The 27,469-nt window shown below is 44.5% G+C and overlaps 1 protein-coding gene across 3 annotated transcripts in view; it reads right to left on the bottom strand.

Moving 5' to 3' along the window:
• The window catches only part of NID1 (nidogen 1), a 94,337-nt gene that overhangs the window by 32,265 nt on the left and 34,603 nt on the right, over positions 1–27,469 (bottom strand). For all 3 annotated transcript variants that reach the window (XM_082640751.1, XM_082640752.1, XM_082640753.1), the window contains exons 6-12: positions 25,261–25,512; positions 22,416–22,616; positions 20,115–20,360; positions 18,099–18,242; positions 11,255–11,380; positions 5,196–5,345; positions 3,714–3,836 (exon numbers count right to left, since the gene is read on the bottom strand). In XM_082640751.1, the coding sequence (XP_082496877.1) occupies positions 3,714–3,836; positions 5,196–5,345; positions 11,255–11,380; positions 18,099–18,242; positions 20,115–20,360; positions 22,416–22,616; positions 25,261–25,512 (1,242 nt within the window). The remainder of the gene's footprint in view (positions 1–3,713; positions 3,837–5,195; positions 5,346–11,254; positions 11,381–18,098; positions 18,243–20,114; positions 20,361–22,415; positions 22,617–25,260; positions 25,513–27,469) is intronic.

Here is a 27,469-nt window from a genome sequence, read left to right as displayed (position 1 = left end):
ACTTTGGGGGATAATTTGTTACACAGAAATAGATAACTAACATGACAGCTTTCAAACTTCCTGACCACAACCCATAGAAATGCTTTCCACTCTGCATTTCAGGACCCACACGCATGCTTACACATACACACAAACATGCACACACTCAGCCATGCACTAGACAAGCGTCCACAACTATTATTTCATGAAACAATACTTATTCCTACTGCATATACTCGGCATACTCTATTTTCTTGATTATTGTTTTCTTTTTCGTTCCATTCCATTTAAAAGAAAATGGTAATAGTGCCCCACTGAGCTGATTTCACAATCCACACGTGCATTTTGGGCAAAGAGTGCAGAAGGACAGTGGGGAACAAATCATCATTTTTTTTGTTTTGCTTATCATTGGCTGATACTGCAGTAGCCATAACCTTAACTGACTCACCCCTAAAGCTAGTTTAGTTTTTTATTTTTTTAAACTAGCCCCTCTGTATAGGGTAGGTACCCAAAACTGCTCAATGTCTAATCCCTACACTTCATTATGCTTGGTAATAGGAGTCCAGATAAGACTATACTTAATTTTTCATTAATATTTCATTAACTATTTAGTCACACAAAATTTAGAAAAATACGATGAAAACCTCATTGTTCATATTCCAGCTGGGAAAAAAAAAAACATTAGAAATACAAATGCAGCCCTTGTGCAGCCCTTCCCAACCCCAATTCCCTCTCCCACCATAGAAGTAACCTTTATCCTGAAGTTTTTGTTTCTCATTCCCATGCATGCATTTTATAGTTTTATTGTATATTTATACATATGCAGGTTTCTTTTCATACAGGCTTATATTTCATATAAATGGGATCATACTGCGTATATCCTTTTATGACTATTTTTTTTAATACGTAAGAAGTAAATTTATTGAGAGAGAGACACACTCCATAGACAGAGTGTGAGCCATCTCAGAAAGTGAGTCTTTTATGACTTTTTTTTGCCCAACATGATGTGGAGATTTATCTATTAACTCTAGGTAACTCAGATTTATTTATTTACTTATTTATTATTTAATGTGTTCATTCATTCATTTATTTGCTGCACTTCGCGGCTCGCATAATCTTAGCTCCCCGACCAGGGATTCAACCAGGGCCCTTGGCAGCAAAAGTGCGGAGTCCTAACCATGGACTGCTAGGCGATTCCCTCTAAGTTCACTCACTATAACTCCTGTATATTATTTCATGGTATAAATTGTACCCAAACTCATTTGTCCATTCCTCCTGTTGGTAGTCACTTAGATTTTTTTTTTCTGTTATGAACAATACTCGATGGACACATATATTTCTAGTGTACATTCTCTCTCGAGCATATACATAGATGTTGAATTTTTTAAGAAAACAGGATTAAATACCTAAATAATCCTAGCAAAGAACTCTGATTGGTTTTATCCTTGTCCCATTTTTGTATCCCAGACTATAGGTCTGGATTTGTTTCTGTTTAGTCAATAGAGCCTCGAAAACGGGGCCAGGAGTTGGGTTAAAAGAACAAAAATAAAAAATGAAACATCTGCTTCCTTTTGAACTGCAGATGTGAAGGAAGCCTAAGGAGATAATGTCTTAGTCATTTTTAATAGCTGCTGGAATATCTTAACTCAAATGATCATGAACTTTTCTCTGTGTAACCTGCCTATCAGAATCTGTGGGGACAGCCGTGTCTTTTACCCATAATATCAGGAACAGAAGGTTGATCCTCCCTGGGTTCATCTAGGCTGGGGATCAGCAAACTTCTTCTGTCAAGGGCCAGGTAGTAAATATTTCAGGCTTTACAGTCTCTACCACAACTACTGACCTGTCTTTGCAGAATGAAAGCAGCCATAGGCTATTCATAAACTAGAGTATGAGTGCTCCAATAAAACTTTATTTACAAAAACAGGCAGTGGACTAGATTTGACCTGCAAGTCATAGTTTGTTGAGTCCTGTCCTAAGCAGAAGAAAACAATTTAGACCAGCAATATGTAGTATTGTATATCGAAATTTAAACTTTAATCTGATATTCTTCTCCTTTTAGATGGTCAATTATCCTAAAAACTGGTCACACCCAGTCCTGTTGAGAGTGCGAATAAATAATTATCAATACTATTATACACTGCCAGTAGGAGAGGTGCATTCATTTATTTCCTCAACAACTATAAAGAGCTATGAGCCCCAACATAGGCCACGTACTCCACAGGATACTGGGGACTTGAAAATAAAGTGCACAGGCACGCTATGCTCAAGGCACTGAAGGCTAGTGAAGGGAGGCAGACATTGAAATAGCTTGTAATTGCTTGAAAAAGTGATGAAATGGAAATTTCCATGTATCTCTTATTGAAACCTTGACAGTGGCATAAATTTATTTGGCCAACAACAGCAGCAGCAATTAAAATAAGTAACAACTCATCTGGCTAACTGCAGTCGGAGGCATCAGATACATCCTTAATCTCACGACAGGATACCATGTGGTTTCGGGAACTGAATCCAGGTTGGAGTCCATCGGGCAGACCTGGGTTTGAGACTTAGTTCTAGTACTTACTACCCCTGGGACCTTGATTGTGCTTTTACCTCTGCGTTTTAGCATCCTCTATGTAAATGGAAATAGTAATAGTACTTACTTTAAAGAGATGATTATGAACATTACATGAAATAGTGTAGGTAAAGCACCCAGCACACAGTAGGCTTCAGGCAAATGGCAGCTAATTATACGTATTCATTCAACAGCATTTGTTGAGTGCCTCCTAAGTTCCAGGATCATTCCAGGTACTGAACTAGGACTATCATTATCCTCATGATCTAATGAGATACCACAAAAGTCTCAACTTTAGAAGCTGCACAGTCCAGGTGTAATAGGTGGTACGCCCAATTCTGCGGAGTCCTCAGCCTGCCTCTTCCCACAACTGGTGGCCCTTCACCTCCCCCACCCCACCCCAGCACCATTCCCCATGACTCTTAGGAATCTGTGATGGTTAATTTTAGATGTCAACTTGACTGGGCCACAGGGTGCCCAGATATTTGGTCAAATATTATTCTGGGTGTTTCTCTGAGGGTGTTTCTGGCTGAGATTAACCTTTCACTCTGTAGACTGAGTAAAGCAGATGGCCTTCCCTTAGGTGGGTGGGCCTCATCCAATCAGTGGAGGGCCAGAATTGAACACAAAGGTGGATCCTTCCCCAAGTAAGAAGGAATTCTCCTTTCCTGATGACCTATGAATGGAACATGAGCTTTTTCCTGCCTTTGGATTCAGACACTGGCTATTCCTGGGTCTCCAGCTTGCCGACTACAACCCTTGGGACTTGCCAACGTCTACAGTTGTGTGGGACAATTCCTTCTGATAAATCTCTTTATATATAAATAAATATATATTTCTCTCTCTCTCTCTACACACACACACACACACACACACATCCATTAGTTCTGTTTCTCTGCAGAACCCTAATACAGATCAGTTCTTACCCTGTACTGCTCAAGTCACAGGGATGACCAGCCTCCAGGGTGCCAGCACAGTTCTGGTCCAGGTGTGGGACCCCCGGAGTTGTGCAATGTGCAACCCGCATGCTCAACACCGCAGCTGTGCTCTGATCACCCACCTCAACTCTCCATGGAGCCTCCCACGTCCCCACCTAGCCTTCTCTCCCAGGGCCTTGTACTCAGTACTCATGGACAGGGCAATGACCCACCAACTCCAAACGTCCCCGACACCTTACCTCCAGGCAGGCAATGGAAGCCGTCTCCCTGATAACCAGGTTTGCACTGGCACGTGAAGGACCCTGGAGTGTTGTAGCAGACGGCATCAGGGTGACATCGGCTTAGCTGGCATTCATCCACATCTGCAAGACAGCCACCAAGCCGGGGATAGTGAGATTTCTTCTAGAATTCCTAGTTTACACAATAATATAAGCCACTTACTCAACTTCTGGGGACTCAGTTTCTGATCTAGGAACAGTGATTTAAGAACTCAGCAAACATTAATTATCAAAACACGAACTCCTCAATTTCTATCTAGTGTATTTACAAATGTGTTTCACTTTGATGTTTTCATGAAAAATCAAGCATGCAAAAGGAAAAACGAGAGGATTTTTTTTCATTATTTCCTTCTCATCATAAACGAGAGCTTCAAAAATGTCTGAGTTTGGAGACAGATGATTAACTGCTTGACAGAAAAATCTTAAAGACCAGAGAAAATTCACATGTTCAGTAACAAAGAGAAAGTATTTCAGAAATTATAATCTCTTAGAGAAGCTTGGACTTTCCAGAAATACTCCATGGTATAACGTTAAGTAATTTTGCAAACCAGGGGACAGAGGAACGGTGTTCAGAGTTATTTCACTTAAAATTATCTCTAAGAGCACCCTGGCTGCCAACAATGGACAGATCTGAGGTCTGAATTTTGTGGAACCATTTATTCTCTGCATCTGAAGTCATTTATTCAAAAAGGGGACTTCACTTTTTTTGGAACACAAGATTAGAGCAGGCCAGGTGAATGACTGTATGCATCTTATTAAACAAAAGGCTGGACTTTAAGCTCCACGTGTGTAAGGATTGTTTGTCTTTTCATGAAAGACAAACAATCTCCTCAGTCCCTAGCAGACAGCAGGTGTTTAATTATTGCCTGAACGAGCAAGTGACATGGAACAAAATGGTACGGGGAGGACAAGTGTCTTCCCCAATGAGAACAGCCCCCCAAAGAAAACACATAATTCAAATTACTAGAGATACAAAATACAGCCCATCTACTCAACAGAGTTGGGAAAAGAATTCTCTTTTTTTTTAAAATTTAATTTTATTATTTATTTTTGGCTGTGTTGGGTCTTCGTTGCTGTGCACGGGCTTTCTCTAGTTGGGGCGAGCGGGAGCTACTCTTCGTTGCGGTGCACGGGCTCTAGGCGCACCGGCTCAATAGTTGTGGCACGTGGGCTCAGTAGTCGTGGCTCATGGGCTCTAGAGCGCAGGCTCAGTAGTTGTGGCGCACGGGCTTAGTTGCTCCGCGGCATGTGGGATCTTCCTGGACCAGGGATCGAACCTGTGTCCCCTGCATTGGCAGGAGGATTCTTATTCACGGCGCCACCAGGGAAGCCCGAGAAGAATTCTCTTGAATTTAGAGTTGAGTCAGTAATTAGCATATGATAAGTATCACCCAGGGAATTTTCTCAGGTTACGCAGGGAGGAAAGTCAGAGTGACCACGTACCTTGGCAGGCTCTGCCATCCCCAGAGAAGCCTGGCAGACAGGAGCAGGTGTAGGAGGAGCCTCCCAAATAGATGCACTGGGCCCGCTGAGAGATGTCACAGTCATGAAGGCCAGTCTCACAGTAGTTGATGGGGCGCTGGTCCACGACAGCTTCAGACAAAAGGTTGACACACAATGTTTAAAAGAGTCCCCAGAGCAGTCCCAGGGCCCTGCCAAGCAGTGTAGTCCACTGAGGTGGATTATGTCTGGACCCCAGACCTCCAGACCTCTCTTCAGGTTCATCCCTGCTCCCCGCCGGATGGTCCCCCTGGCTCTCCTCCTGTTTCCCCCCACCTGGATCCCACCTCTGATAAGCCTTCGCAGCCTGCCACTGCAGGGGGTCAATCAGCCTGGCTCTCAACCTCAGCTTCGCCCCAGGGCTCTGTCTCAGGCCACTCTCCACACCTGGTCCCCGAAACCCAACTTTCCCTTCATCTGGATGTGGAGGTGGAATCTGCAGGTAGACGCACTTCCCGTGGCACCTCTGTTGGTGGAGCGTTTGGAGCTGAGGATCTGAGACTTCCACAGTATCTTTGCCCTCGGCTCACTGGGCAGGTGGAATATTCACTACGAATGCCAAAGTCACCCACGTCCCACCAAGGAAGGTGAAATCAACTTTCCCAGGGAAGTGAGACGGGGGATGGTAGAATGACTGTGGGCCTCTGGGGTGGGCAGCCCTGGGTTTCTACTAGGTGCATGAGTCCACCATATGGCTTTGGGTAAATCATATAACTTCTCGGAGCCACAATTTCTTCCTCTGTAGAATAGGAATGACTTCCAGCTTGCCAAGCATGGGGAGGCCCAGTAGGTGGGACTGCTCTAAAGGGTCCTGATGACAAGACTCAGAGAGTGAGGTTGTAGGAAGTAGGCCTGTGACACAGAGACTAGAAAATCATACCCCATCCTGTGCTGCTGCCTCGAGGTGAAAGTCAAGGACTAAGGTCTAGGGGGTGATTTCCAACAGCTGGTTCAGATACTCTGGGGTTTGTAAGGCACTTTAACTTCTGGTCTTAAAGCTCTAAGGCCCAGGTCAGAGTCCTGGCCCTTGCAATGTCAGAACAGAACACTTTCTTCCTGCAAGGAGGCCCTCAGGGTTTAGATTATCCTGGACACAGGAGGACTCCTCATCTTTATCCTCAATGAGTCTTCCCAAGATTAATTCCAGTTCATCCTGCCTCAAGTGCTTCAGCAGAGAGGGCTCCAAGCATTGTCAGGGGACAGGTAAAGAAGAGGATCTTCTTCAAAGGTCTGTGCCCATGAGAGGTTAGCAAAGTACTGTATTGGCAGATGGAGGCCCAGCCTGTGGACTCAGTAGTTTAGACTCCTGAAGTTGGACTGTTAACTAACTCCCATGGGACAGGGACCATGGAACCAAGTCTGTGGGCCAAAGGGTTACTGGATTTTAAACTGCTACAAAGTGGTCCAAATTTCCTTCTAGAAAACAGTAGCCCAGATTACACTGAACCAAACCAAGGACACACTGTTTCCTTGGACCACTCCTGTTTTCTCTCACTTTTCATCGTTTCTAACATTCTTCTTCTCTCCAGGGTCTTCTTTCCCCCAACTCCTTCAGCTCGCACAGTGTGAAAGGGACACTCTCGGAGAATTGGGACCAAAAAAAAGATAGGGGAAATATACCCAGACAGAACAACCAGGAAAGGAGTCTCACTTCTCTTCCATCAAATATTCATGTCATTAGAGTGCGTAAGTGATCATTTTACACATTGTGTTCGCTCCAGCCACATTGTGCCCCACCCTTGGTAACAGGGAAGGACCTTGCTGCAACATGGGTAGGTCTTAATGTCCCCTGCCCTGCCATCACCTTCACCTTTGCTTCTATTTTTTTTTTTTGGCCAAACTGCTTGGCTTACAGGATCTCAGTTCCCCAACCAGGAATTGAACCCTGGGCCCACGGCAGTGAAAGTGCAGAGTCCTAACCACTGGACCCCCAGGGAATTCCCACACCTATGCTTCTATAATCCTCAAACCCTTTCTAGAAAAGGCAGTTTATAATTTAATTTTTTAAATCACGTTTTCCTTTATGTAAGACCATTTTTCACACCAGAGCAATTTTCTTCTGAAGGAAGCTTTAGAACTTTACAACTCCAAACAATTTAGTTCTACCTTTTTCATTTTCAAAGTATACAAAGCATTTTTTTTTCTTTTTCTTTTTTCTTTCTTTATTTTTTTTAACATCTTTATTGGAGTATAATTGCTTTACAATGGTGTGTTGGTTTCTGCTGTATAACAAAGTGAATCAGCTATACGTATACATATATCCCCAAGTCCCCTCCCTCTTGCGTCTCCCTCCCACCCTCCCCATCCCACCCCTCTAGGTGGACACAAAGCACCGAGCTGACCTCCCTGTGCTATGCAGCTGCTTCCCACTAGCTATCTATTTTACATTTGGCAGTGTGTATTTTTAAGCAAAATATACAGCAACCCAAAGGAGACCTTTTCACTAATTTACACAAGAGGGGCCACCAGCACATCCAGCTGTGCTTCCCTCAAAGGCTCCTAACCCCGCAGGCTGGCAATTTCCTACAATTCTCACCCTGCCTGTCAACTAGCAGGGGGTGCAGGGTGGGAGGGAGGGGAAAGTTTTGGAAAGGACAGAAAATCAGGCTCAAAATGGGATTTAAAACCAGTATGGAGGTTCCTTAAAAAACTAAAAATAGAATTCCCATATGACCCAGCAATCCCACTACTGGGCATATACCCAGAGAAAACCATAATTCAAAAAGACACATGCACCCCAGTGTTCATTGCAGCTCTATTTACAATAGCCAGGAGATGGAAACAACCTAAATGTCCATCGACAGATGAATGGATAAAGAAGATGTGGCGCACATATACGATGAAATATTACTCAGCCATAAAAAGGAACGAAATTGGGTCATTTTTAGAGACGTGGATGGATCTAGAGACTGTCATACAGAGCGAAGTAAGTCAGAAAGAGAAAAACAAATAACGTATATTAACGCATACATGTGGAACCTAGAAAAATGGTACAGGTGAACTGGTTTGCACGGCAGAAATTGAGACACAGTTGTAAAGAACAAACGTATGGACACCAAGGGGGGAAAGTGGCGGGGGGTGGAGGTGGTGGTGGGATGAATTGGGAGACTGGGATTAACATATATACGTTACTATGTATCAAATAGATAACTAGTGAAAACCTACTGTACAGCACAGGGAATTCTACTCAGTGCTCTGCAGTGCCCTAAATGGGAAGGAAATCCAAAACAGAGGGGATATATGTACACGTATAGCTGATTCACTTTGCTGTACAGCAAAAACTAACACATTGTAAAGCAACTATACTCCAATAAAAATTAATTAAAAAAAATTAATTACAATTACATGGTCCGTTGGGGTTCTACTTTTCTAGCCCCTGCACTTCTGAAGAGAACCCTGAACGGTGACCTGGCACGGGCAGAGCTGCCCTGAGATGCTGCCACCCAGTGTGACATTGGTCCCCGAGAGACTCCTGCAAGGCTGGCTGGGGCCAGGAAATGAGACAACGCAGAGAAGGGAGGTGATGCCAAGAAGGAAGGACAAAACGAGGGAAAGAAGCCACGTGTTACAAGGAGAGAAAAGGGCGGGGGATAAAGAGCCTTTAGGAGAGTGGTTTCACAGCCTCTAGTTACTTTAAGTTCTGAGAAAAAGATCACAAAGATGAATGATTCACAATAATTTTTCCTAACAACATGACAGGAGAGGGAGGGAGAACAGGAACGCTGGGTGAGCCAGGCTGAGCCTTTAGCCTAAGCCCAGCCCTGTTCCCCCTGACCGATGGGCAGGTGCATGGTGCCGTGCACTGTACAACTCGGGGTCCCAACCTGCCCATGCTCTGTACAGGCCACGTATCACAGGGGGCAACTGTATCTACACATAAAGGTGATTTGCAGGCCAGCTGAGGCTCTTTTCCTTTGTGTCAGCATACTCTGCACATTCCAATTAACTAAAAGTTTGCACCCAGGGGAAAAGAGAAAGTCACAGGCTTGCAGAAAATGACAAAGATGGAAATCCACAAAGCAGCCCCTCCCCTAATGGATACCCATCCTCATGGAAAGACAGTCACCTCTGGCCATCCACACACCCTGCATGAGTGCCCAGCCCCTCACAGTTGTCAGGACACAGAGCCGGCCTCCTAAACCATCCAGATTCTTTCCTCACCCTTCCCTGCTCTGACCCGACAGACATCATCCCAGCCTGGGCTTCAACCCAGGACGTCGTTTTAACAAGGAATTCCGGGAGAGTGAAACTGACCAGTCAATTATCCAGTGAGGAGCCAGAGTCTTTGTGTGAATGCATTCAGGCAGACTTGGTTTCACCCTGTGAGCCATCTCTCTACGAGGTGAGTCTCAAAGGAGGCAATTAAAAGAGGCAAAAAGCCAAGTGGGATGGAAGTGCACAGGGGGCCACAGGCAGGGGGAGAATCAGGAAACCTCGATGCCAGGTCTTGGTGGAGCTTAATGATCTTCAGGTAGTTTTCACACTGCTTCTGAGAGGGGGGAATCCATTATTCAAACAAAATCTTACTCAGAAATTGATATACAGAAAAATGAAATAGTCGTTGTATCCCCACTGGCAGATCCTGGGGCATCTCCAAGGGCTCCACAGGAACACAGGACACAGGAAGCCCATGATGCAGTCTAATCACCTCATTTTACAGGTGAGGAACTGAGGCCCAGAGAGGTTGTCTTCCTCAAAATCAAATGCCTAGGAGTAGACGTTTGCCCACCACCTGTCTTGCACCCCACCCTAGCCCTTCTGTGAGGGTGGACCCCAGGAATGGCTGGAGACAGAAACTGAGGACACAACATGCCTCACACACGTCTGCCCCAGGACCGTCCACATCACCACTCAAGGGGTAAAGGATCCACCACCAAAGCTTCAGCCAAAATATAATGCAAATGGTGTTGCCACAAAAAATAGACCTTTGAATCTCCTTCGTCTCAAAAAGCAGAGAAGGAAGTCAGGCCAAATTCACAGAAATTGTTGTTCGCTATGGAAAGAAAAAAAAAAAAAGAAAGTAACTTTAGCAGAGTTGAAATCTCAGCTCTGTGCAAAGGGGACTGGCTGTCTCTCAGTTCACAGATGTTTGGGTCATACTCAAAATATGAGAACGGCCTGTTCCCTCTGCCCTCAAGACACCGTCTCACCCTGGGACCTTGGCGGCCTCATCTGAGTTTCAAGACAGAGCAAACAGAAAGCATGCTAGGGTTTAGTAAACAGCAAGGAAAGCACAAGGAGATGGTTCACTGATGCAGTAAAAGAGGAATCTGTTTTAAATTGGGAAGAAATGTTGAGTTCAGACGGCCCCTTTAGCATGCTGCCCTCCAGACCTGGAAATCTCCAAGAATCTTTGAACTTGAAATTCTTGGAAACGACAGGTCAAAGTGCAGCAGTTGGAAAAAGTGGGGAAATTTAAACAATCTGGCTCTTTGGAGTTGGCCCATCACCATCATCACCAAAATCATCAGCAACCTAAAGCATAATTAGCCCAATTAATAGCCTTAACTTCTAACTTTGATAGGCTATGAAGTTATGCTAGTACTTGTGGCTTGTAAAATGGAAATCCATAAACAGAAAGGCTCCGAATGGAGTTTTAGATGTAAATCAGGAAGAATTCAATCTAAGGCAGGTAGTGACACAAATGCCTATAAGGTGTTCCCTCCACGTGAATCCCAAGGCCACTAATTACAAGGAGAAACATGTCTAGTTGTTTGAATAGCTATTAAAAGAATAATGAAAAGAATTAAAAGGAATTTTATAAGAAGGGAAGGGTATCACCAGTGTAGACAGACAACACTGCTAATTCCTTGTACCTGTGACTCTCCAGGCAGTCGGAGGGAAGGAATGAAGTCTGATTCACCTTTGTAAACTGTCCTCCCCAACAGGACAGGGAACCTTCCATCTCAGCCAGGAAAACTACCTGGGGCAAAACCATTCACACAGGTGCTGACATACGTCATGTGAATTACTCATTTTGAAAAGTCACCCACAGAACTTACCCACACACGTTCCCTCCTCTGAAAACCGGAAACCCTCCACACACTCGCATCGGAAGGTTCCTGGGTGGTTACTGCAGATTGCATGGCTCCCACACACCGAGGGCTGCTCTGAACATTCGTCAATATCTACAGCAAAAAAAAAAAATGTTTTTAAGATTTATTAATTGATTCATTGATTTTTGGCCTCACAGCTCAGCTTGGGGGATCTTAGTTCCCCGACCAGGGATCGAACCCAGGCCCCCTGCAGTGTAAGCGCCAAGTCTTAACCACTGGACTGTCAGGGAATTCCTCCCAAATTTTTGTTTGAATGCAGACTTTAAAAAAAAAAACCACCTCTTCAAACAGCACTAAACATAATAAAATAGAAAGCATTTTGGCATGCAAATGGACCCACTTTAAAACACACCTTTTTATATTCCAGAAATGATGTTAAAGAAATCTTTTTTTTCTGTGCATAATTTGAGAGTGAGCCCAAGGCCCTCCTCCTAAATAAATGTGTACTCCCCACTCCCCACCCAACCTGCCCTACCTTTTGGAGTTAGTTGCTGAGCCTGGCACCGACTAACATCAGATGGGCAAATATGTGTTAGAAAGACGTGCAGACAAGTCTCCAGACTCTGAATAAGGTTCCTAAACTACAAAATGTAATTAAATATGCTCTTGTTCAAAAATATTTCCTTTCTCCAACGATAGTGACAAAGCAAAGTTGGACCGTCTAAAGCCTAATTGTGAATCTTGGAATGTTATCCTGAGCTTAATGCACTAACAGGAAAACCATTAACTCATAAGATTGTGAGTGATGCTCTCTCACAGGATACCACTGTGGCCATCACGTGGGGTGACTGGAACAAAGGAACGTATGCTCTGCAGCTGGACACAGCTACGTTCAAATCCTGCCTCCTTTCCTTACCAGCTTGTGTGGTCCTGGGCAGGTTGCCTCACTACTCTGCCACAGTTTCCCCATTGGTGAGTACTCATGCTACTATTCATCTTGAGGGGTTCTACTGAAGATTACAGAAAATGAATGTAAGCCTAGCCTGCTCAAGAAAGGTACCTATTGAGACTTCCCGGGCCATCCGGTGGTTAAGACTCCACGCTCCCAATTCAGGGGGCACGGGTTTTATCCCTGGTTGGGGAACTAAGCTCCTGCATGCTGCGGGGTGCGGCCAAAAAATAAAAAGAAATTAAAAAAAAAAAGAAATGTACCTATTATTATTATCCTACACTACCAGCCACAGGGGTGTTCCGATTCTAGGAACATAGCCCTCAGATGGCCACTGGCATTGGGGGCCAGTCTGGCTACCATTACAGGAAGGCTGGTTGGCTCAGATAAGAAATCAAGCTACTCTGTCATCACCTGGGTTACCTGTCCACTGATGGACTGAAATAAATACAGTCACACAAGATCCTTCTGTGCCAACCTCACTCTCAGAGTGCACAGGTACTTCTGGCATTTTTAGAACTCTTAGAGATGCATGTGAGGAAGATTTCATAGTGGCTGAGACCACACAACTCCCCTCCCCCTCTCAGCTGCCCATCCTCAATTCCATCATGTGAATCTTCCTCATGCTCCACCTCCGATGGCCAGTCCAGCTGGTCTCTTCACTGGTGAGGCAAAAGCCCTGCTGGCTTTTTGGACTACATTGCACAAGACAGGAATTTTTGCCACTTCAGCCCCGTAGTTGGACCTATACTCAGAAAAAAACCCAAACCAAATGGCATTCAGCTTTTGAAACCACACTACAGTGTAAGTTTCTGTGACATGCTTAAGATACAAGATCTCAGGGCTTCCTTGGTGGCACAGTGGTTAAGAATCCGCCTGCCAATGCAGGGGACACGGGTTCAAACCCTGGTCCGGGAAGATCCCACATGCCACGGAGCAACAAAGCCCGTGAGCCACAACTACTGAGCCCACGTGCCGCAACTACTGAAGCTTGTGCACCTAGAGCCCGTGCTCTGCAACAAGAGAAGCCACCGCAGTGAGAAGCCCACGCACCACAACAAAGAGTAGCCCCTGCTCACTGAAACTAGAGAAGAGCCCACACGCAGCAAGAAAGAACCAACACAGCCAATAAATAAATAAATAAATAATTTAAAAAAAAAAAGATACAAGATCTCATATCACTTATATGTGGAATCTAAAATTTGGCACAAATGAACCTATCTACAAAACAGAAACAGACTCACAGACATAGAGAACAGACTTGTGGTTGCCAAGGGGGAGGGGGAGGGAGAGGGATGGACTGGGAGTTTGGGGTTAGCAGATGCAAACTATTACATTTAGAATGGATAAACAACAAGGTCCTACTCTATAGCACAGGGAACTATATTCAGTATCCTGCGATAAACCATAATGAAAAAGAATATAAAAAAAGAACGTATATATGTGTATAACTGAGTCACTTTGCTGTACAGCAGAACATAACACAACACTGTAAATCAACTATACTGCAATTAAAAAAAAAAAAAGCTACAAGATCTCAGACCAGAGGATGGGTCCAGGCACAGCTGGAAGGTTACAGAACAAAGCCCCTCCGAAGGCAGCCTCTTAACGAGCTGAAGCTGGGATGGGGCTGGAGGGATACTCAGCAAGTGTGGACTTTCCAGCTCCATCCACCAGCTGCTGCTGCTTCAACAACATGGGAGAAAAAGATCATTCTGTTTCACTGTGTCTGCACTACAGCCCTCAGAGGACACAACAGGCCAGATGTCTGGACATGCTGTGCAAACTGCAGGGATCCACGGCTGAGGCTCAACTGCCAAAGCACAAGAGCACAGAGCAGCAGTTTTCAATCAAAGGGACAGAACACAATCACCAGGGGAAATTTTCCAAGCTTCATTCCACCCCTAGAAGGTTTATGGAAAGGGAAACTGCGCGTTTCAAGAAAGCTTCTTAGGTGATTGGAAGGATGCTCATCCTGCACACCCTACCTGGAGAACCACGGCAAATAGGATCTGGGGGCCCGTGGGATGAGGGAGGGGATGGTCCCCTAGCACTACCCCACCTCCATGCAGGTCTACACATAAAATCCAAGCTGAGCGACTCCTTTTCTTTTAGAGCAAAACCCTAGCCATTTCCCTGCTATTATTTCACGGTCCTTACAGTTTGGAAATTCTTCCTAATGCCTAATTGAAACCCTCCCTTCTGTAATTGGAGGCTAGGACTCTAATCCATTCTTTAGTAGAAAGAGTGAACTAGTGATAACTGTTCCTTATAAAAGATCACAATATCTGCTTGAAGATTATTGTTCTTCTTAGTCATGATCTGGTCAACGTCTTCACTGGGAAGAGATTTCCTTTCACATAAATCATTCCCTAACCCAACGGGAAAATCCTGGATTATTCTTGTAATCACTGCTTCCTTTTTGACTTTTTTTCAGAGTGGCTACTTTTCAACAACTCTAAGTTTCTCTAAAATGTGTCCTTTTCATAAACACCAGGCTCTCATTGGAGAAGAGTCTCAGGATTTATTTGTTAAATGCCTGTGCGCACTCAATGAGAGATTGTGCAAAACCCTCTCTTACAGCCTCCCAACTGAGAAATATAGGGAAGCCATTCTGTCAGGCACCAGAGCTCTTGTGATTCAACTGGAAATCTCCAAATTAGCTTGCAGGGTCACTCTGCAGTGTCTAATCAAGCCCAGCCTTATTTTGAATGTCATCTATCATTATATCAACATTACACACACTGAATGACAAAGGCTCACCCTCATTCTCTTCAGAGGCACTTTCCAGGTCAAAATAATATGTGAAGTGATCTGCTTAATGCAATTTCCTATCAACAGCCCGGTGTCTCAATGCATTAAGACTACGAGGTTTATTCTCGTGACCCAGAACAGAAAGTAGCCTGACTAGGAATATACCCACATTCCATGGTGCAAATCTGCCAGGATGAGGACTAATCACAGGGCAAAAGCAAGTGCGCACAAACACCTGTCTTCCTGGGCCAACACATCAGAGGGGTTTCCATGATAGCAACAGATTCCATCCGTAAAGCATGGCTGGTTGTGCCTTGGGAAAGTGAAGCAAGCAGTCCCACCACAAGCTCAGGCACCAAAAGCAAAATTAGCCAGAGGTTATGGGTCAGCAGGTTGGGGTAGCTCCATGTTTTACTAATACAGTAATTCCCCTACATACGAATGAGTTCCATTCCGAGAGTGCATTTGTTAAGTCCAATCTGTTTGTAACTCCAACACACTTAGCCTAGGTACCCAACTACCACAATCATCTATATACCGCTGATTTTACGCATGCTTCCGGACATCTGGGCTTGAAATAAAGATACTGTACTACTGTACTCTATACAGTACTGTACAGTAAAGTACACAAAAGCACACCCACTTATAGAGGATGCACGCACGTGACAATGTACACCAGACACGTGAACTAACTTACATGACTGGACATGCGAATGCACATTTGCAGCTTTGAAGGTTCGCAACTTGAAGGCTTGTATGTAGGGGACTTACTGTATTCAGTTGGCTTATGAAGCTGAAGCAGAGCTACATAAAGACTGAGGAGGTACAGGCTTCTGCTGAAGAAATGGGGATACCTCATCCCTTCGTGGTGTCCTTCACCATCACCATGGCCTGGGAGGTCTCTGCTCACAGACACACAGTATCACAGTTTCAAAGTGGCCTGAGCCAATTTAGCCATTCAAGACTGTTGGGCTCTTTGGGGAAACACTGGGGAACTCTGATGATCAGAGGTGAGTAGGAACTATGTCCCCTGCCCGGTGTTATGTTACAAGGGAAGCGAGTCTCAGATTGAATTCTACCACACAGACAAAGTCATCAGCCAGCTGGCTAGACAATTGTACAAGCTGTTCCTGTAAGCCCAGTCCCTGCTCTCCATCCTTTCAGACGTTCCAATGAGCACCTCACATAAATTTCACTCTGAAGTAAATGCAGCAATACCCCAGCAGCAGGATCTGCTAACCTTCACGTGAAATCAGCACACTAAAGCTGCCATTCACTGGAGGCATCCAATGGATTCAATTCAATGGATTCCGGACCCAAGGCATCATTCCCAAATTCCAAGGCTGCTGGGCTCCCCAGATTCTTATGCCCCAGTCATTCAAGGGGGCTGCTCATCATTCTGGCCAAAAAGACATGTGCACACCACCCATTTCACTAGGGAAGCTTACTTCTAGCACTCCTTACATTTGTTGGTGAGACCCTGTGGCAGGTTTAGGAAGCTTTGACATTCTTACCCTAGTTGCCTCTGCTGTATGGACTCTTCATTGAGTCAGGAGTCAACTAACTGCCTTTTGGTGGTGGATTAAAATTTAGTAACAAACATAAATATCAAGCTGTCTAAGTGAAAGTATTTAAAGTGAAATTATAAGTAATAAAATAAGTACAATGAAGACAGTATAATATATGCACTTGAGTCAGAGACTCAAGGTCCAACGTTCCAATGTCCCTGGCTCATCTGTAAAAACAGGAATAGACCTCCCACCCATTAGGATGGCCGCTATCCAAAAAACAAAACAAGTGTTGGCAAGCATGCAGAGAAGTTGCAGCCCTTGTGCACTGGTGATGGGATATAAAACGGTGCAGCTGCTGGGGAAGACAATATGACGGTTCTTCAAAAAAATCACACACAGGGCCTCCCTGGTGGCGCAGTGGTTGAGAGTCCGCCTGCCGATGCAGGGGATACGGGTTCGTGCCCCGGTCTGGGAGGATCCCATATGCCGCGGAGCGGCTGGGCCCGTGAGCCATGGCCGCTGGGCCTGCGCATCCGGAGCCTGCGCTCCGCAACGGGAGAGGCCACAACAGTGAGAGGCCCGCATACCGAAAAAAAAAAAAAAAAAAAAAAAAAAAAAAATCACACACAGAATTGATGTGACCCAGCAATTCCACTTCTGGGTATATCCCCAAAAGAGTTGAAAGCAGGGTCTCAAACAGATATTTGTACCCCATGTTCATAGCAACATAATTCACAACAGAAAAAGAATTGAAGCAACCCACGTGCCTATAGACAAATGAATGGATGAAAAAGAAAAAGGAGTATGTGTATACAATGGAATACTTCGCAGCCTTCAAAAGAAAGGAAATTCTGACCCAGGCTACAACATGGATGAACCTTGGGGCCACTATGCTAAGTGAAATAAGCCAGATACAACAAAGGACAAATACTGTATGATCCCACTTACATGAGTTACCTAGAATCATCAGATTTGTTGAAAGTATTATTGAATGGTGGTTGCCAGGGGCTGGCAGTGGAGGGGAGGGATGGGAAGTTGTTATTTAATGGGAAGAGAGTTTCAGTTTTGCAAATGAAAAGAGTTTTGGAGATGGATGGTGGTGATGGTCACACAACAATGTAAATGTACTTAATGCTGCTGAACCGTACACTTAAAAATAGTTAGAATGATCAATTTTATATTATGTGCATTTTACCACAATTAAAAATAATTTTTAAAAGACAGAAATGAAAGAATCTATCTTATTAGAGTTGCTGAATTAAATCAGTTAGTGTTTGTGAAGCACCTAACACAACAATGCCTGGGTACGTCGCAGTTGTAGTCATATTATGTGTGTTATAAACAGCGCTGACTTTCCCTTCCTTTAAGCCCATGTATTCTCGACGTGAAGTGGAGTGTGACCTTATAAATTCTACTCTGCTGCTTAGAGTCAGGGCATCTGACCAGATGAAGGAAGGGCCAGGACCCCTAACATCACAGAGGGAACACTGAGCGTGGGGCTTCAACAACTCAGCGTGACCATCAGTGTTTATCTCACTGGTGCTGCCTCTTCCTCGCCCCTCTGCTGTACAGGATCTGTTTCTGCAGCCCCCCAGCCCACTGCCCACCACCACCAAGTCAGAGTGGACGGCTGTACCGTAGCAGGTCTGTCCGTCTCCCCGGAAGCCGATGGAGCACTCGCAGGTGAACTGGGTCCCGGAGCCGGGGCGACAGGCTGCATTGCTGTCACACCCATGAGTGCCGATGTAGCAAGGATTCTGAAGGGCATCAGGGGAGCCGTCTGTGAAGGCAGAGACATTGAAACCCAGTGAGGATTCAGAAACTCTTATTCCTCCAGAAACTCCAGAAAGTAAGGCAGGACTGATGACCAGGAAACCCGCCAACTCCTGAGTCACCTGGGGGTCACCTGAGGCGGGATCAGCAAACTACATCCCTTGGGACATTTGTCTGTTTTTGTAAATAAAGTTTTACTGGAAACCAGCCACACCCATTCACTTGCATACGGTCCTTGGCTGCTTTTGTGCTACAGTCACAGAACTGAGAGAGACTGCACGGCTGGCAAAGCCTGAAATATTTATTGATACTGTCTGGCCTTTTAAGAAAAAATACGCCAACCCCTGATGCATGGAGCTACAACCGTCAAAGGAAGGGGACAGACACCTGCCCTCCTTCTGCTTTATGGAGCTGAGGACAAACCCAACTAGCTGGAGAAGTGACCTGGGTACAGAGGGAGAGTCAAAAATAACTGAAAAAGAGAAAGACCTTCACACCTAGACCCCAAATATACAGAACCCCTAGGGCTTAAAGATTTGGATGATGTGAGACCTGACACTGGGCTGTCCCACTAGCTGCAGCTCCTTCCACGCAGCCAGAAGCACCCCCAGACTAGACCCCCCCTCTCGCAATGTGCCGTCCCCAGGCAGAAAGCTCGTTGTAGGCTCCGTGCCTGACTTTTAGCAGATTTGATTTGGATTTTCCCAGGCCCTGAGCACACAGTGAGCATCAGAGTGTTTTAAATGCCTGGCCATCAATAGGCACATGAAAAGATGCTCAACATCACTAATTATTAGAGAAATACAAATCAAAACTACAATGAGGTATCACCACATACCAGTCAGAATGGCCATCATCAAAATATCTACAAACAATAAATGCTGGAGAGGGTGTGGAGAAAAGGGAACCCTCTAACACTGTTGGTGGGAAGGTAAATTGATACAGCCACTATGGAGAACAGTATGCAGGTTCCTTAAAAAACTAAAAATAGAATTACTATATGGTCCAGCAATCCTACTCCTGAGCATATATCCAGACAATTCAAAAAGATACATGCACCCCCTAGCAGCACTATTCACAATGGCCAAGACATGGAAACAACCTGGACATGGAAACAACAACAAATGAACTTATCTAGCAAACAGAAATAGACTCACAGACATAGAGAACAGACTTGTGGTTGCCAAGGGTGTGGGGGAAGGACAGGGATGGACTGGGAGTTTGGGGTTAGAAGATGCAAACTGTTATATATAGAATGGATAAAGAACAAGGTCCTGTTGTATAGCACAGGGAACTATAGTCAATATCCTGCAATAAATCATAATGGAAAAGAATAAAAAATAAAATAAAAATAAATGCCCAGGGCTTCCCTGGTGGCGCAGTGGTTGAGAGTCCGCCTGCCGATGCAGGGGACACAGCTTCGTGCCCCAGTCCAGGAAGATCCCACATGCCGTGGAGCGGCTGGGCCCGTGAGCCATGGCCACTGAGCCTGTGCGTCCGGAGCCTGTGCTCTGCGGCGGGAGAGGCCACAACAGTGAGAGGCCCGCGTATCGCAAAAAAAATAAAAATAAAAAATAAATGCCCAGCCATAGGCAGCTGCAGCCCTTGGATGGTCTACTTTTTAAGGCAACTCAAGGATTATCATTCTTCTCTACCCCAAATGGAATAATGAGGAGGCCTTAGGTTAGCAGAACAGAGACAGGTAGGTTTTCTAAGAATCATAAATGACAAGACATTTATTTCTGTCGGGAGCTATTTCAGCATAACTTTCTTCTTCTTACTGAGAGTAAGAGACGAAAAACAACATGTCAAAAGCACCGAGAGAGCCGTGCAGGCAGACACACACACACAACACCCAGTCTGAGCTGCCACCTCTTACCCCTCACAGGACCGATAGAGTTGCTCAGAGCATAGCGCAAGATCCTCTCCTCCTGGTTGTACAGGACAAACACGCTGTCCACCGAGAGCTGCTGGGTGCTGGGCAGGGCTGGCCGGGAGTCGTCGTGGACGCACTCCTGGAAGGTGATGGTCTGGCGCCACTGGTAAGTGTGGACGTGAGAAGGGGCCACGCCATCGCGCTCGGGTTCCATCACTGTGTACTCCCGGGTGGAGGATGATGTGATCACTGGATGTGGGAGGGAAGCAGGGAGACAAGGCAGGGACACAAAGGACAGATCTTGAGGATACAAGAGGCTTAGTCAAGGGCTCTAAAACCATCAGCAGTATTCTCTGCCTATACTGCTACCAGATGAGAGATCGGATGGAACAGGATAAATAAAACTATTTATTTCAGCATTGGGACTCATTCTGACACCTAGATTTCCCATACTTTTATTGATGTTATTTGCATTAGAAATAGTTACTGCTTTTTCTCATCAAGTGCTTCTCTATAAGTTCCTAAGTCACCCAGAACCAACCCAGAGTTTAAGGTCTGATGAAAAGAGCACGGGCTTGGAGGGAGAGACACCTGAATTCACACCTTGCCCCTTCGCTCACAAGGTGTGTGATCATAGACCAGTTACTAACTTCTTTACCCTCTGTTTCCTTTCCGACAGGGGTTGGGGTGAGGATGAGATAATGTATGTAAAATTTCTGGAATCAAGCAGGCTGATACTGTCATTAAGACACATTACCATTTATGGTGCATTTACCACGCGACTAGCAGAGTGCTAACTGCTTTTTATGGGTTATCTCACTTAGGATTCAATAAATAGAGGCTGCTATAAATAACCCTAGATTAAACGGTTCTCTGATATATAAAAATGAGACACTAATAGGTTTCAGTAGACAATTTCTATAAATTACTAAAGAAATGTGAGCAAATCTCAGTAGAGAAGGGAAACAGTCTTCCCCACTTAGAAGACAGCTCGCTTTTCACCCATACAATGAAAATCTCAACTTCCTATTTTGAAAAAAGTATAAAAGACTCTCTATATCTGTGTGCTCTGCTGTAGTTCATCATCAAAGCCAGAGGATACATAAAAGGTTAGTGTAAGCTGCCTCCTGTCCAGCTCCCACGTGCTGGGCTGCCAGAAACACCATCTGGTCGTAGCCTGACTTGCAAACCGGGGTGCTGCAGCTCCCTGCACCTCCTACTCACCCACTCGTTTTCCCCAAGAGAGCCGGAGCAAGCCACAGAGCCATGGTAATTGGTACAACCTTTCTGGATGGCCATTTAATAAGAGCCTTTAAAGAGTCTCCATTGTTTGACTCGGCACTTCTATTTCTAGGAATTCGGTCAGAAAAGAATCAGAAATGTGGTCAAGATTTATGATGAAGATGATTATTTCAACTCATTATGAGAAGGAAAAATTGGAAATAACCTAAGCTTTAGAAAAGAGAATGGTTTACATTGATAGCCATACAATAGAATGGTAGAGATTCATTAAAAAGTGTTTGCAAAGCCTATTTAATGAAACTATCAAGTGTTCATAATTTGATGCTGACTGGAAAAGTGAAGATACAATAATGTGGTATGACTGAAATTATGTAAACAGAAACTATATACTTGACTGTAGAGTATACAGTAGTATTGTATCAATGTTAAATTTCCTGATTTTGATGAGTGTACTGGGACCGTGTGAGAGGATGTTCTTGTCTTTAGGAAGAACATGTGAAATATTTAGGGAATGAAGGATCATGGTGCCTACAACTTACTCTCCAAAAACACCCCATATATATATGTGTGTATGCGAGAGAGAATGATAAAGTAAACGTAGCAAAATGTTAACAACTGGTGAGGCTGGGTAAATGATATGTGGAAACTGCTATTTTCAAGTTTTCTGTAAATTTGAAGTTTAAAAAGTACATACAGATGTATACTATAATAAAATTATATTATTTTGAAATTATATAATATGATGAGATTTTATGTTGGGATATTATTTGTGTTGGTATATATACATATGTTGGGATCGTCTTTATATGGAAGGAAAAGGCTGAGAGGAAATACACTTAATCTAATAATAATGATTGTGTCCTGGTTTTACATCTGTAAGTTATGCTTATTTTCTTTTCTGCCCTAAATTCTCTCCAATGAGTGTGCACGATACTTATTAGAGAAAAGGTGATTTGTATAAAGTACCCGCTGCACTTCCCTCTCCGAAAGCTAGGAGATAGCATGAGCTCAGGGCTGGAGCCTGTGGGTGACGCTGCCCCAGGACGTGGCGCTGCAGCTCACCCTGGTGGGAGTAGTGGTAGAGCTCCGTGTAGGGCTCGATGTGCACCGAGGAGCCGAAGGTCATCTGCGGCACTCGGCCCTCCAGCTCCGTGTCGATGGTCAGGTGTCCGTGCTCGTCAATACCGCTGAACTGCTGCTTAATGAACAACTTGTCCGGGTGCCCCACAAAGGTCACCTCAGCCTGGCGGGTGAATTCGCCCCCTGCAAAGCAAGGTCAGTCTGTCACGTTGCTGTCAAGGAAGCCACCCTCATGCCTACCCTGGGCTCACTGTGCGGACAGGCTCACACCTCCTCTGCAGATGCTTTAGTTTGGTTAGTAGAAATGGGGCTGTTGACACCAAGGACAGAGCCAGGACATCCATATGGCCCAACTGAGTCACGCGCAAGAAACAGAAGCTGCTTGCCAGCTTCAAACCAGCATCTGAGATGGGTGGGCTCGTGGCTTGTGCTGGAAAAAGCAGGGGATAGAAGTTGGACTCCCAGCTGTGCTGGGTACTGGTTGGGTGAGCTTGAACAAGTTACTTAACCTCACGGAGCTTCCATTTCCTGATGATGAAAAAGGGATACAATCGGTCTTGTGGAAATTAGATAAGTACGTTAAAACGTCCTCTGCCAAACATCAAGCGCTCCAGGACGTTGGCTGTGGGAATGACTACTGTAACAGCTAAGCCCTGGTCAGGATGAGCCAGTTGTTCAGGGCAAACTATCACCAGGCCCAGAAACCATCCTAGGAGCACATACTAAGGTGCTGGCTCAGGACCTCCCCTTGGTCTGGGCAGGGAAGCAGCCCCTGACAAGCAGGAAAAAATACCCCCCCCCTTCTTCCAGCTTCCTCCCTTTGCCACCTTTGCAGACTCCCGATAGCACGGCTGGCAGCTATTTCATGATATGTGAAAAGTATATGAAATTTACATTTCAGTGCCCATGAATAATTTCATTCCAACACAGACATGATCATTCATTTGCATATTATCTTTGGTGCTTTCGCTCGACGACGACAAAGTTGAAGACAGTTAGTCCCCTACATACGGATGAGTTCTGTTCCGAGAGCGCGTGCGTTAAGTCCAATATGTTCTTAAGTCCAACGAAGTTAGCCTAGGTACCCAACTAACACAATCCACTATCTAGGACTGTACTGTAATAGGTTTACAATATTTTTCACACAAATAATACATTAAAAACAAACAAACACAAAAATAAAGAAAACGTTTTTAATCTTACAGTACAGTACTTTTAAAAGTACAGTAGTACCAGCTACATCACTGCTGCTTTTACGCTTGCTTCCAGACACCCTGGGCTTGAAATGAACATACTGTACTACCGTACTCTATACAGTACTGTACAGCGACGTACACAAAAGCACAACCACTTGTAGAGGATGCACGCACGTGACAACGTACGCCAGACACGTGAACTAACTTACGTGATTGGACATGCAAACGTAGGTTCGCATCTTTGAAAGTTCGCAACTTGAAGGTTCATATGTAGGGGACTTACTGTAGCTGCAACAGAGCCCGAATAGCCTAAAACATTTAGGCAAAGCTTAAAATATTTACTAACTGGCCCTTTGCAGAAAAAGTTGGACAACTCCTGCTTTATAGCCCCCAGGTCCCAGGCAGATATCCAGCTGATAACACAGGGGCAGTTAAGAAGGACCATTGTAGTAACAAAGATTTGCTGTTGTAGGGAATTTGTAAAGACTCCCTCAGCCTCCCTGAAGTTGATGTAAGTTACAAAGGACCATCCATTTAAGTCAATCCATATTCAAGGCAACACCAATATGAAATGCTGTGCAGCCAAGGAGTAGGATCTGTGGATCTGGCCGCAAAGCTCAACTACGTCTGCAAAGGGAAGAGCGTGTGTTTGCAAGAGAGCCTGAACATCGTTATGATACTCAGGGTACACATGCCTGTGGGAGAGGGAGAAAAAACATTGGGCCATAAATAAGGTATCTTATATCCTTTTCAAATATATATCCTCTCCTTTCTTAAAACGTCCACATTTCAGGAAGTTAGGTATTTATGCTCTGTAACTTTGGGAGGGGTGTCTATGCAAAGCCTACAGACCCTGCTCTCAGCAGTGTTTTCATGATAAAGCTATGGCTGAAGCTCCAGTGAGGCTAGGGGTGTTGGAGAAGGCAGGTCTAGGTAGTCAGAGGCAGCGGCTATGTACCTGTGCCCCAGAACAGCAGGCTCCAGGTCCTGGGAGTGGCCAGAGATGAAGGATGCAGACTCCTCCAGCCAAGCAGTTCCAGGAAAGGGCCTCCAGCACAGTGGGGCCAGCCTCAGCACAGCATGGGAGAGGCCACCACTGCTCCAGGGAAGCATCTCCTCTACTCCCACCCACCGACAATCTGCCCACATGTCCCCTGAAGACTGAACTTTCCCCGACAGGACACGGTCTCTAAGCAGCTCCAAGGAAACTCAGCTTTCCTAAGACTCATGCGGATTATTTTTATCAGGCTGACTTTACCAGCTAGAAATGACAGGTTCCTTTTCTCCAAGCAGATACTAAGGAAATGTCAAATATCAGTTTCAGATTAGTTGGGAATTTGGAGGCAGGCTGGATAAATAGAAGGATCCCCATACTTTGGGTTGTGAGGATATAGGAGCAAACATCATTTGCTCTGCCTAAATCTAAATCTCCACCCTGAAATCGCTCCCTGGTCAAAATGCAATTCTAGACAGTCTTAGTTAATGTATATTAATTGAAAAACTTCTTGATAATTTTACCTCAACACCTTATTTCCAGAGCCACAGAATGCTTATCGGTAAGTTACTTGCAGACATGGAGTTCCCTTTCCATTCACCCCAGCCCATTAATTTTAAGGTCTGATGTCAGTTACCTGTGATGCTAAACCCATTCTTGAATCCATCTTGCTCCACGGCAAACATCCATCCGATGATGCCCCCAATAGGGGCCAGAGGAAGCAGAGAGTACCCGATGGTCTCAGGAATGGTGCTGATGGCTGTGTAGGAGCGCCCATGGTTCATTACCACGTAAGAGTGGAGGTCGGTGTTCTCAAAGACAATGGGAACTTGGCTGTTCCCCACAAAGATCTTCCCTTTCACCTTGCCGTTAACTCTCTGGGGGGTACCTGAGTGAGAAACAAAGAAAGCAGCCGGCCCTTCAGAATAGAATAGTATGTCTGGTAGGATCTGTACCTATAAAAGCAAAGAACCAAACAGTACTGGGGTAAAGGGCTTTGGGGTAAGTGAAAGCAACTGTTCTTCCCAAAAAGGCAGTTCCTATGGCTGTGTCTATGAGCCTTACAAATTCCAATTTCTTCCTCTCTTCCACGCTGATGGATAATGGACAGCAGAAAAGTGAGACCCATTGTTTGATGGAGAAATGTCTGAGGCAATTAAAATGATCTCATAGAACAGTATCATGGGTGGTCTAGAACTGGGTGACATAAATGTCTCACTTTTGAGAGTATCAGGGACAGAATTAGTCATTTCACTGGGACAGCAGGGCTAAACTGGTTGGGACATTTGGTTGCCTGATCTGTAACACATCTTAAAGAGCATCTCCGGCTCAAACATAGGACTGCCAGTCTGAGTCCTGGACCTTCACTCAAGCCAAGCCAGACAGAAGTGGCCACAGTGGATATTGCAGGCCACACAAATACGCCCTCTGACCCAGAACCAGCTTGTGGGCTGGGGTGTGTTTGTTGTTGATCGTTCCATTTAGCCAACCGGGGAAGATGTGAAACTTACTATGGCATATTTAAAAGCTTTCTTCATAAATTGCTAAATAGTATATGTATAGGACACCATTTTTGAAAATCACATTAATGATAAATGTTAGCATACACTTAGGGGCAAATATCTGAAGAGATATACACAAAACTGCTACCAGTGGCTAACTCAGGGCGATACGGTGAACTTTCATTTTCTGTACTATATATCTCTATAATGTTCAAATATTTATAACTTGCATATATTTATTATTGTTTAATCAGGAAAAGATAAGCTCTCAAGAAATTAAGTTGTTCTTGTATTTGAATAAGAAAATTGAAGGTTACCACATGACCCAGCAATTCCAACTCCTAGGTATATACCAAGAGAACAGAAAACATATGTCCACACAAAAACTTGTACACGAATGTTCTTAGCAGCATGATTCATGATAGCCAAAATGGGAAAGCACCCAAATGTCCATCAATTGATGAATGGATAAACAGAATGTGGTATATCCATGAAATGGATATTATTTCACTAGAAAAAAGGAATGAGGTACCTGATACATGCTAAAACATGGATGAAAACATCATGCTAAGTGAAAGAAGCCAAACACAAAGGTCCCATGTTGTAAGATTCCATTTATATGAAATATCCAGAACAGGAAAACCCGTGTTGACAGACAGTAGATTAGTTGTTGACAGAGACTGGGGATGAGGATAAATTGAGGGTGACTGCTAAGAGATCCAGGGTTTCCTTCTGGAGCAATGAAAATACTCTAAAATTAGAGGTAATAGTTGCACAACTTAGTTAATATACTAAAAAGAACCAAATGGTATACTTTAAGTGAGTGTGTTACTTACATCTTTAAAAAAAAAAAAACTGAAGGAAGAGGTAAATAAGTCACCTTGGACTGTTCAGGTTTAATGTAGAAATTCTATCACTTACTGATTGTGCATATCGTGTTTCTCTTCCTAGATTATAAATGTCTAGAGACAAGACTTTCACACCCAACTCCCTGGCTCTGTCTTAGCAGAGGTTTCTGTGCACAGTAAGTTTTCAGTGAAGTTTGTAGAATAACCTGAGACAAACGAGCCCTCATTTGAGCATGGTCACCAGTGTTCTGAAGACTTTCTGCTGTGTTCAGTATGCCTTAGCTGCTAAACAGGGTCACTGAGGAACTTCCCTAGCGGTCCAGAAGTTAAGACTCCACACTCCCACTGCAGCGGGCATGGGTTCCATCCCTGGCCGGGGAACTAAGACCCTGCATGCCGTGCGGTGTGGCCCCCCAAAATAGAATAGAATAAAATAAAATAAAATAAATAAAATAAAATATAAAATAAATAAAATAAAATAAACAGGTTCACTGAC

The sequence above is a fragment of the Mesoplodon mirus genome (assembly GCF_964341445.2).
Source record: "Mesoplodon mirus genome assembly, chromosome: 2".
NCBI classification, from domain to species: domain Eukaryota; kingdom Metazoa; phylum Chordata; class Mammalia; order Artiodactyla; family Ziphiidae; genus Mesoplodon; species Mesoplodon mirus.
This window is presented reverse-complemented; position numbering and strand designations above follow the sequence as displayed.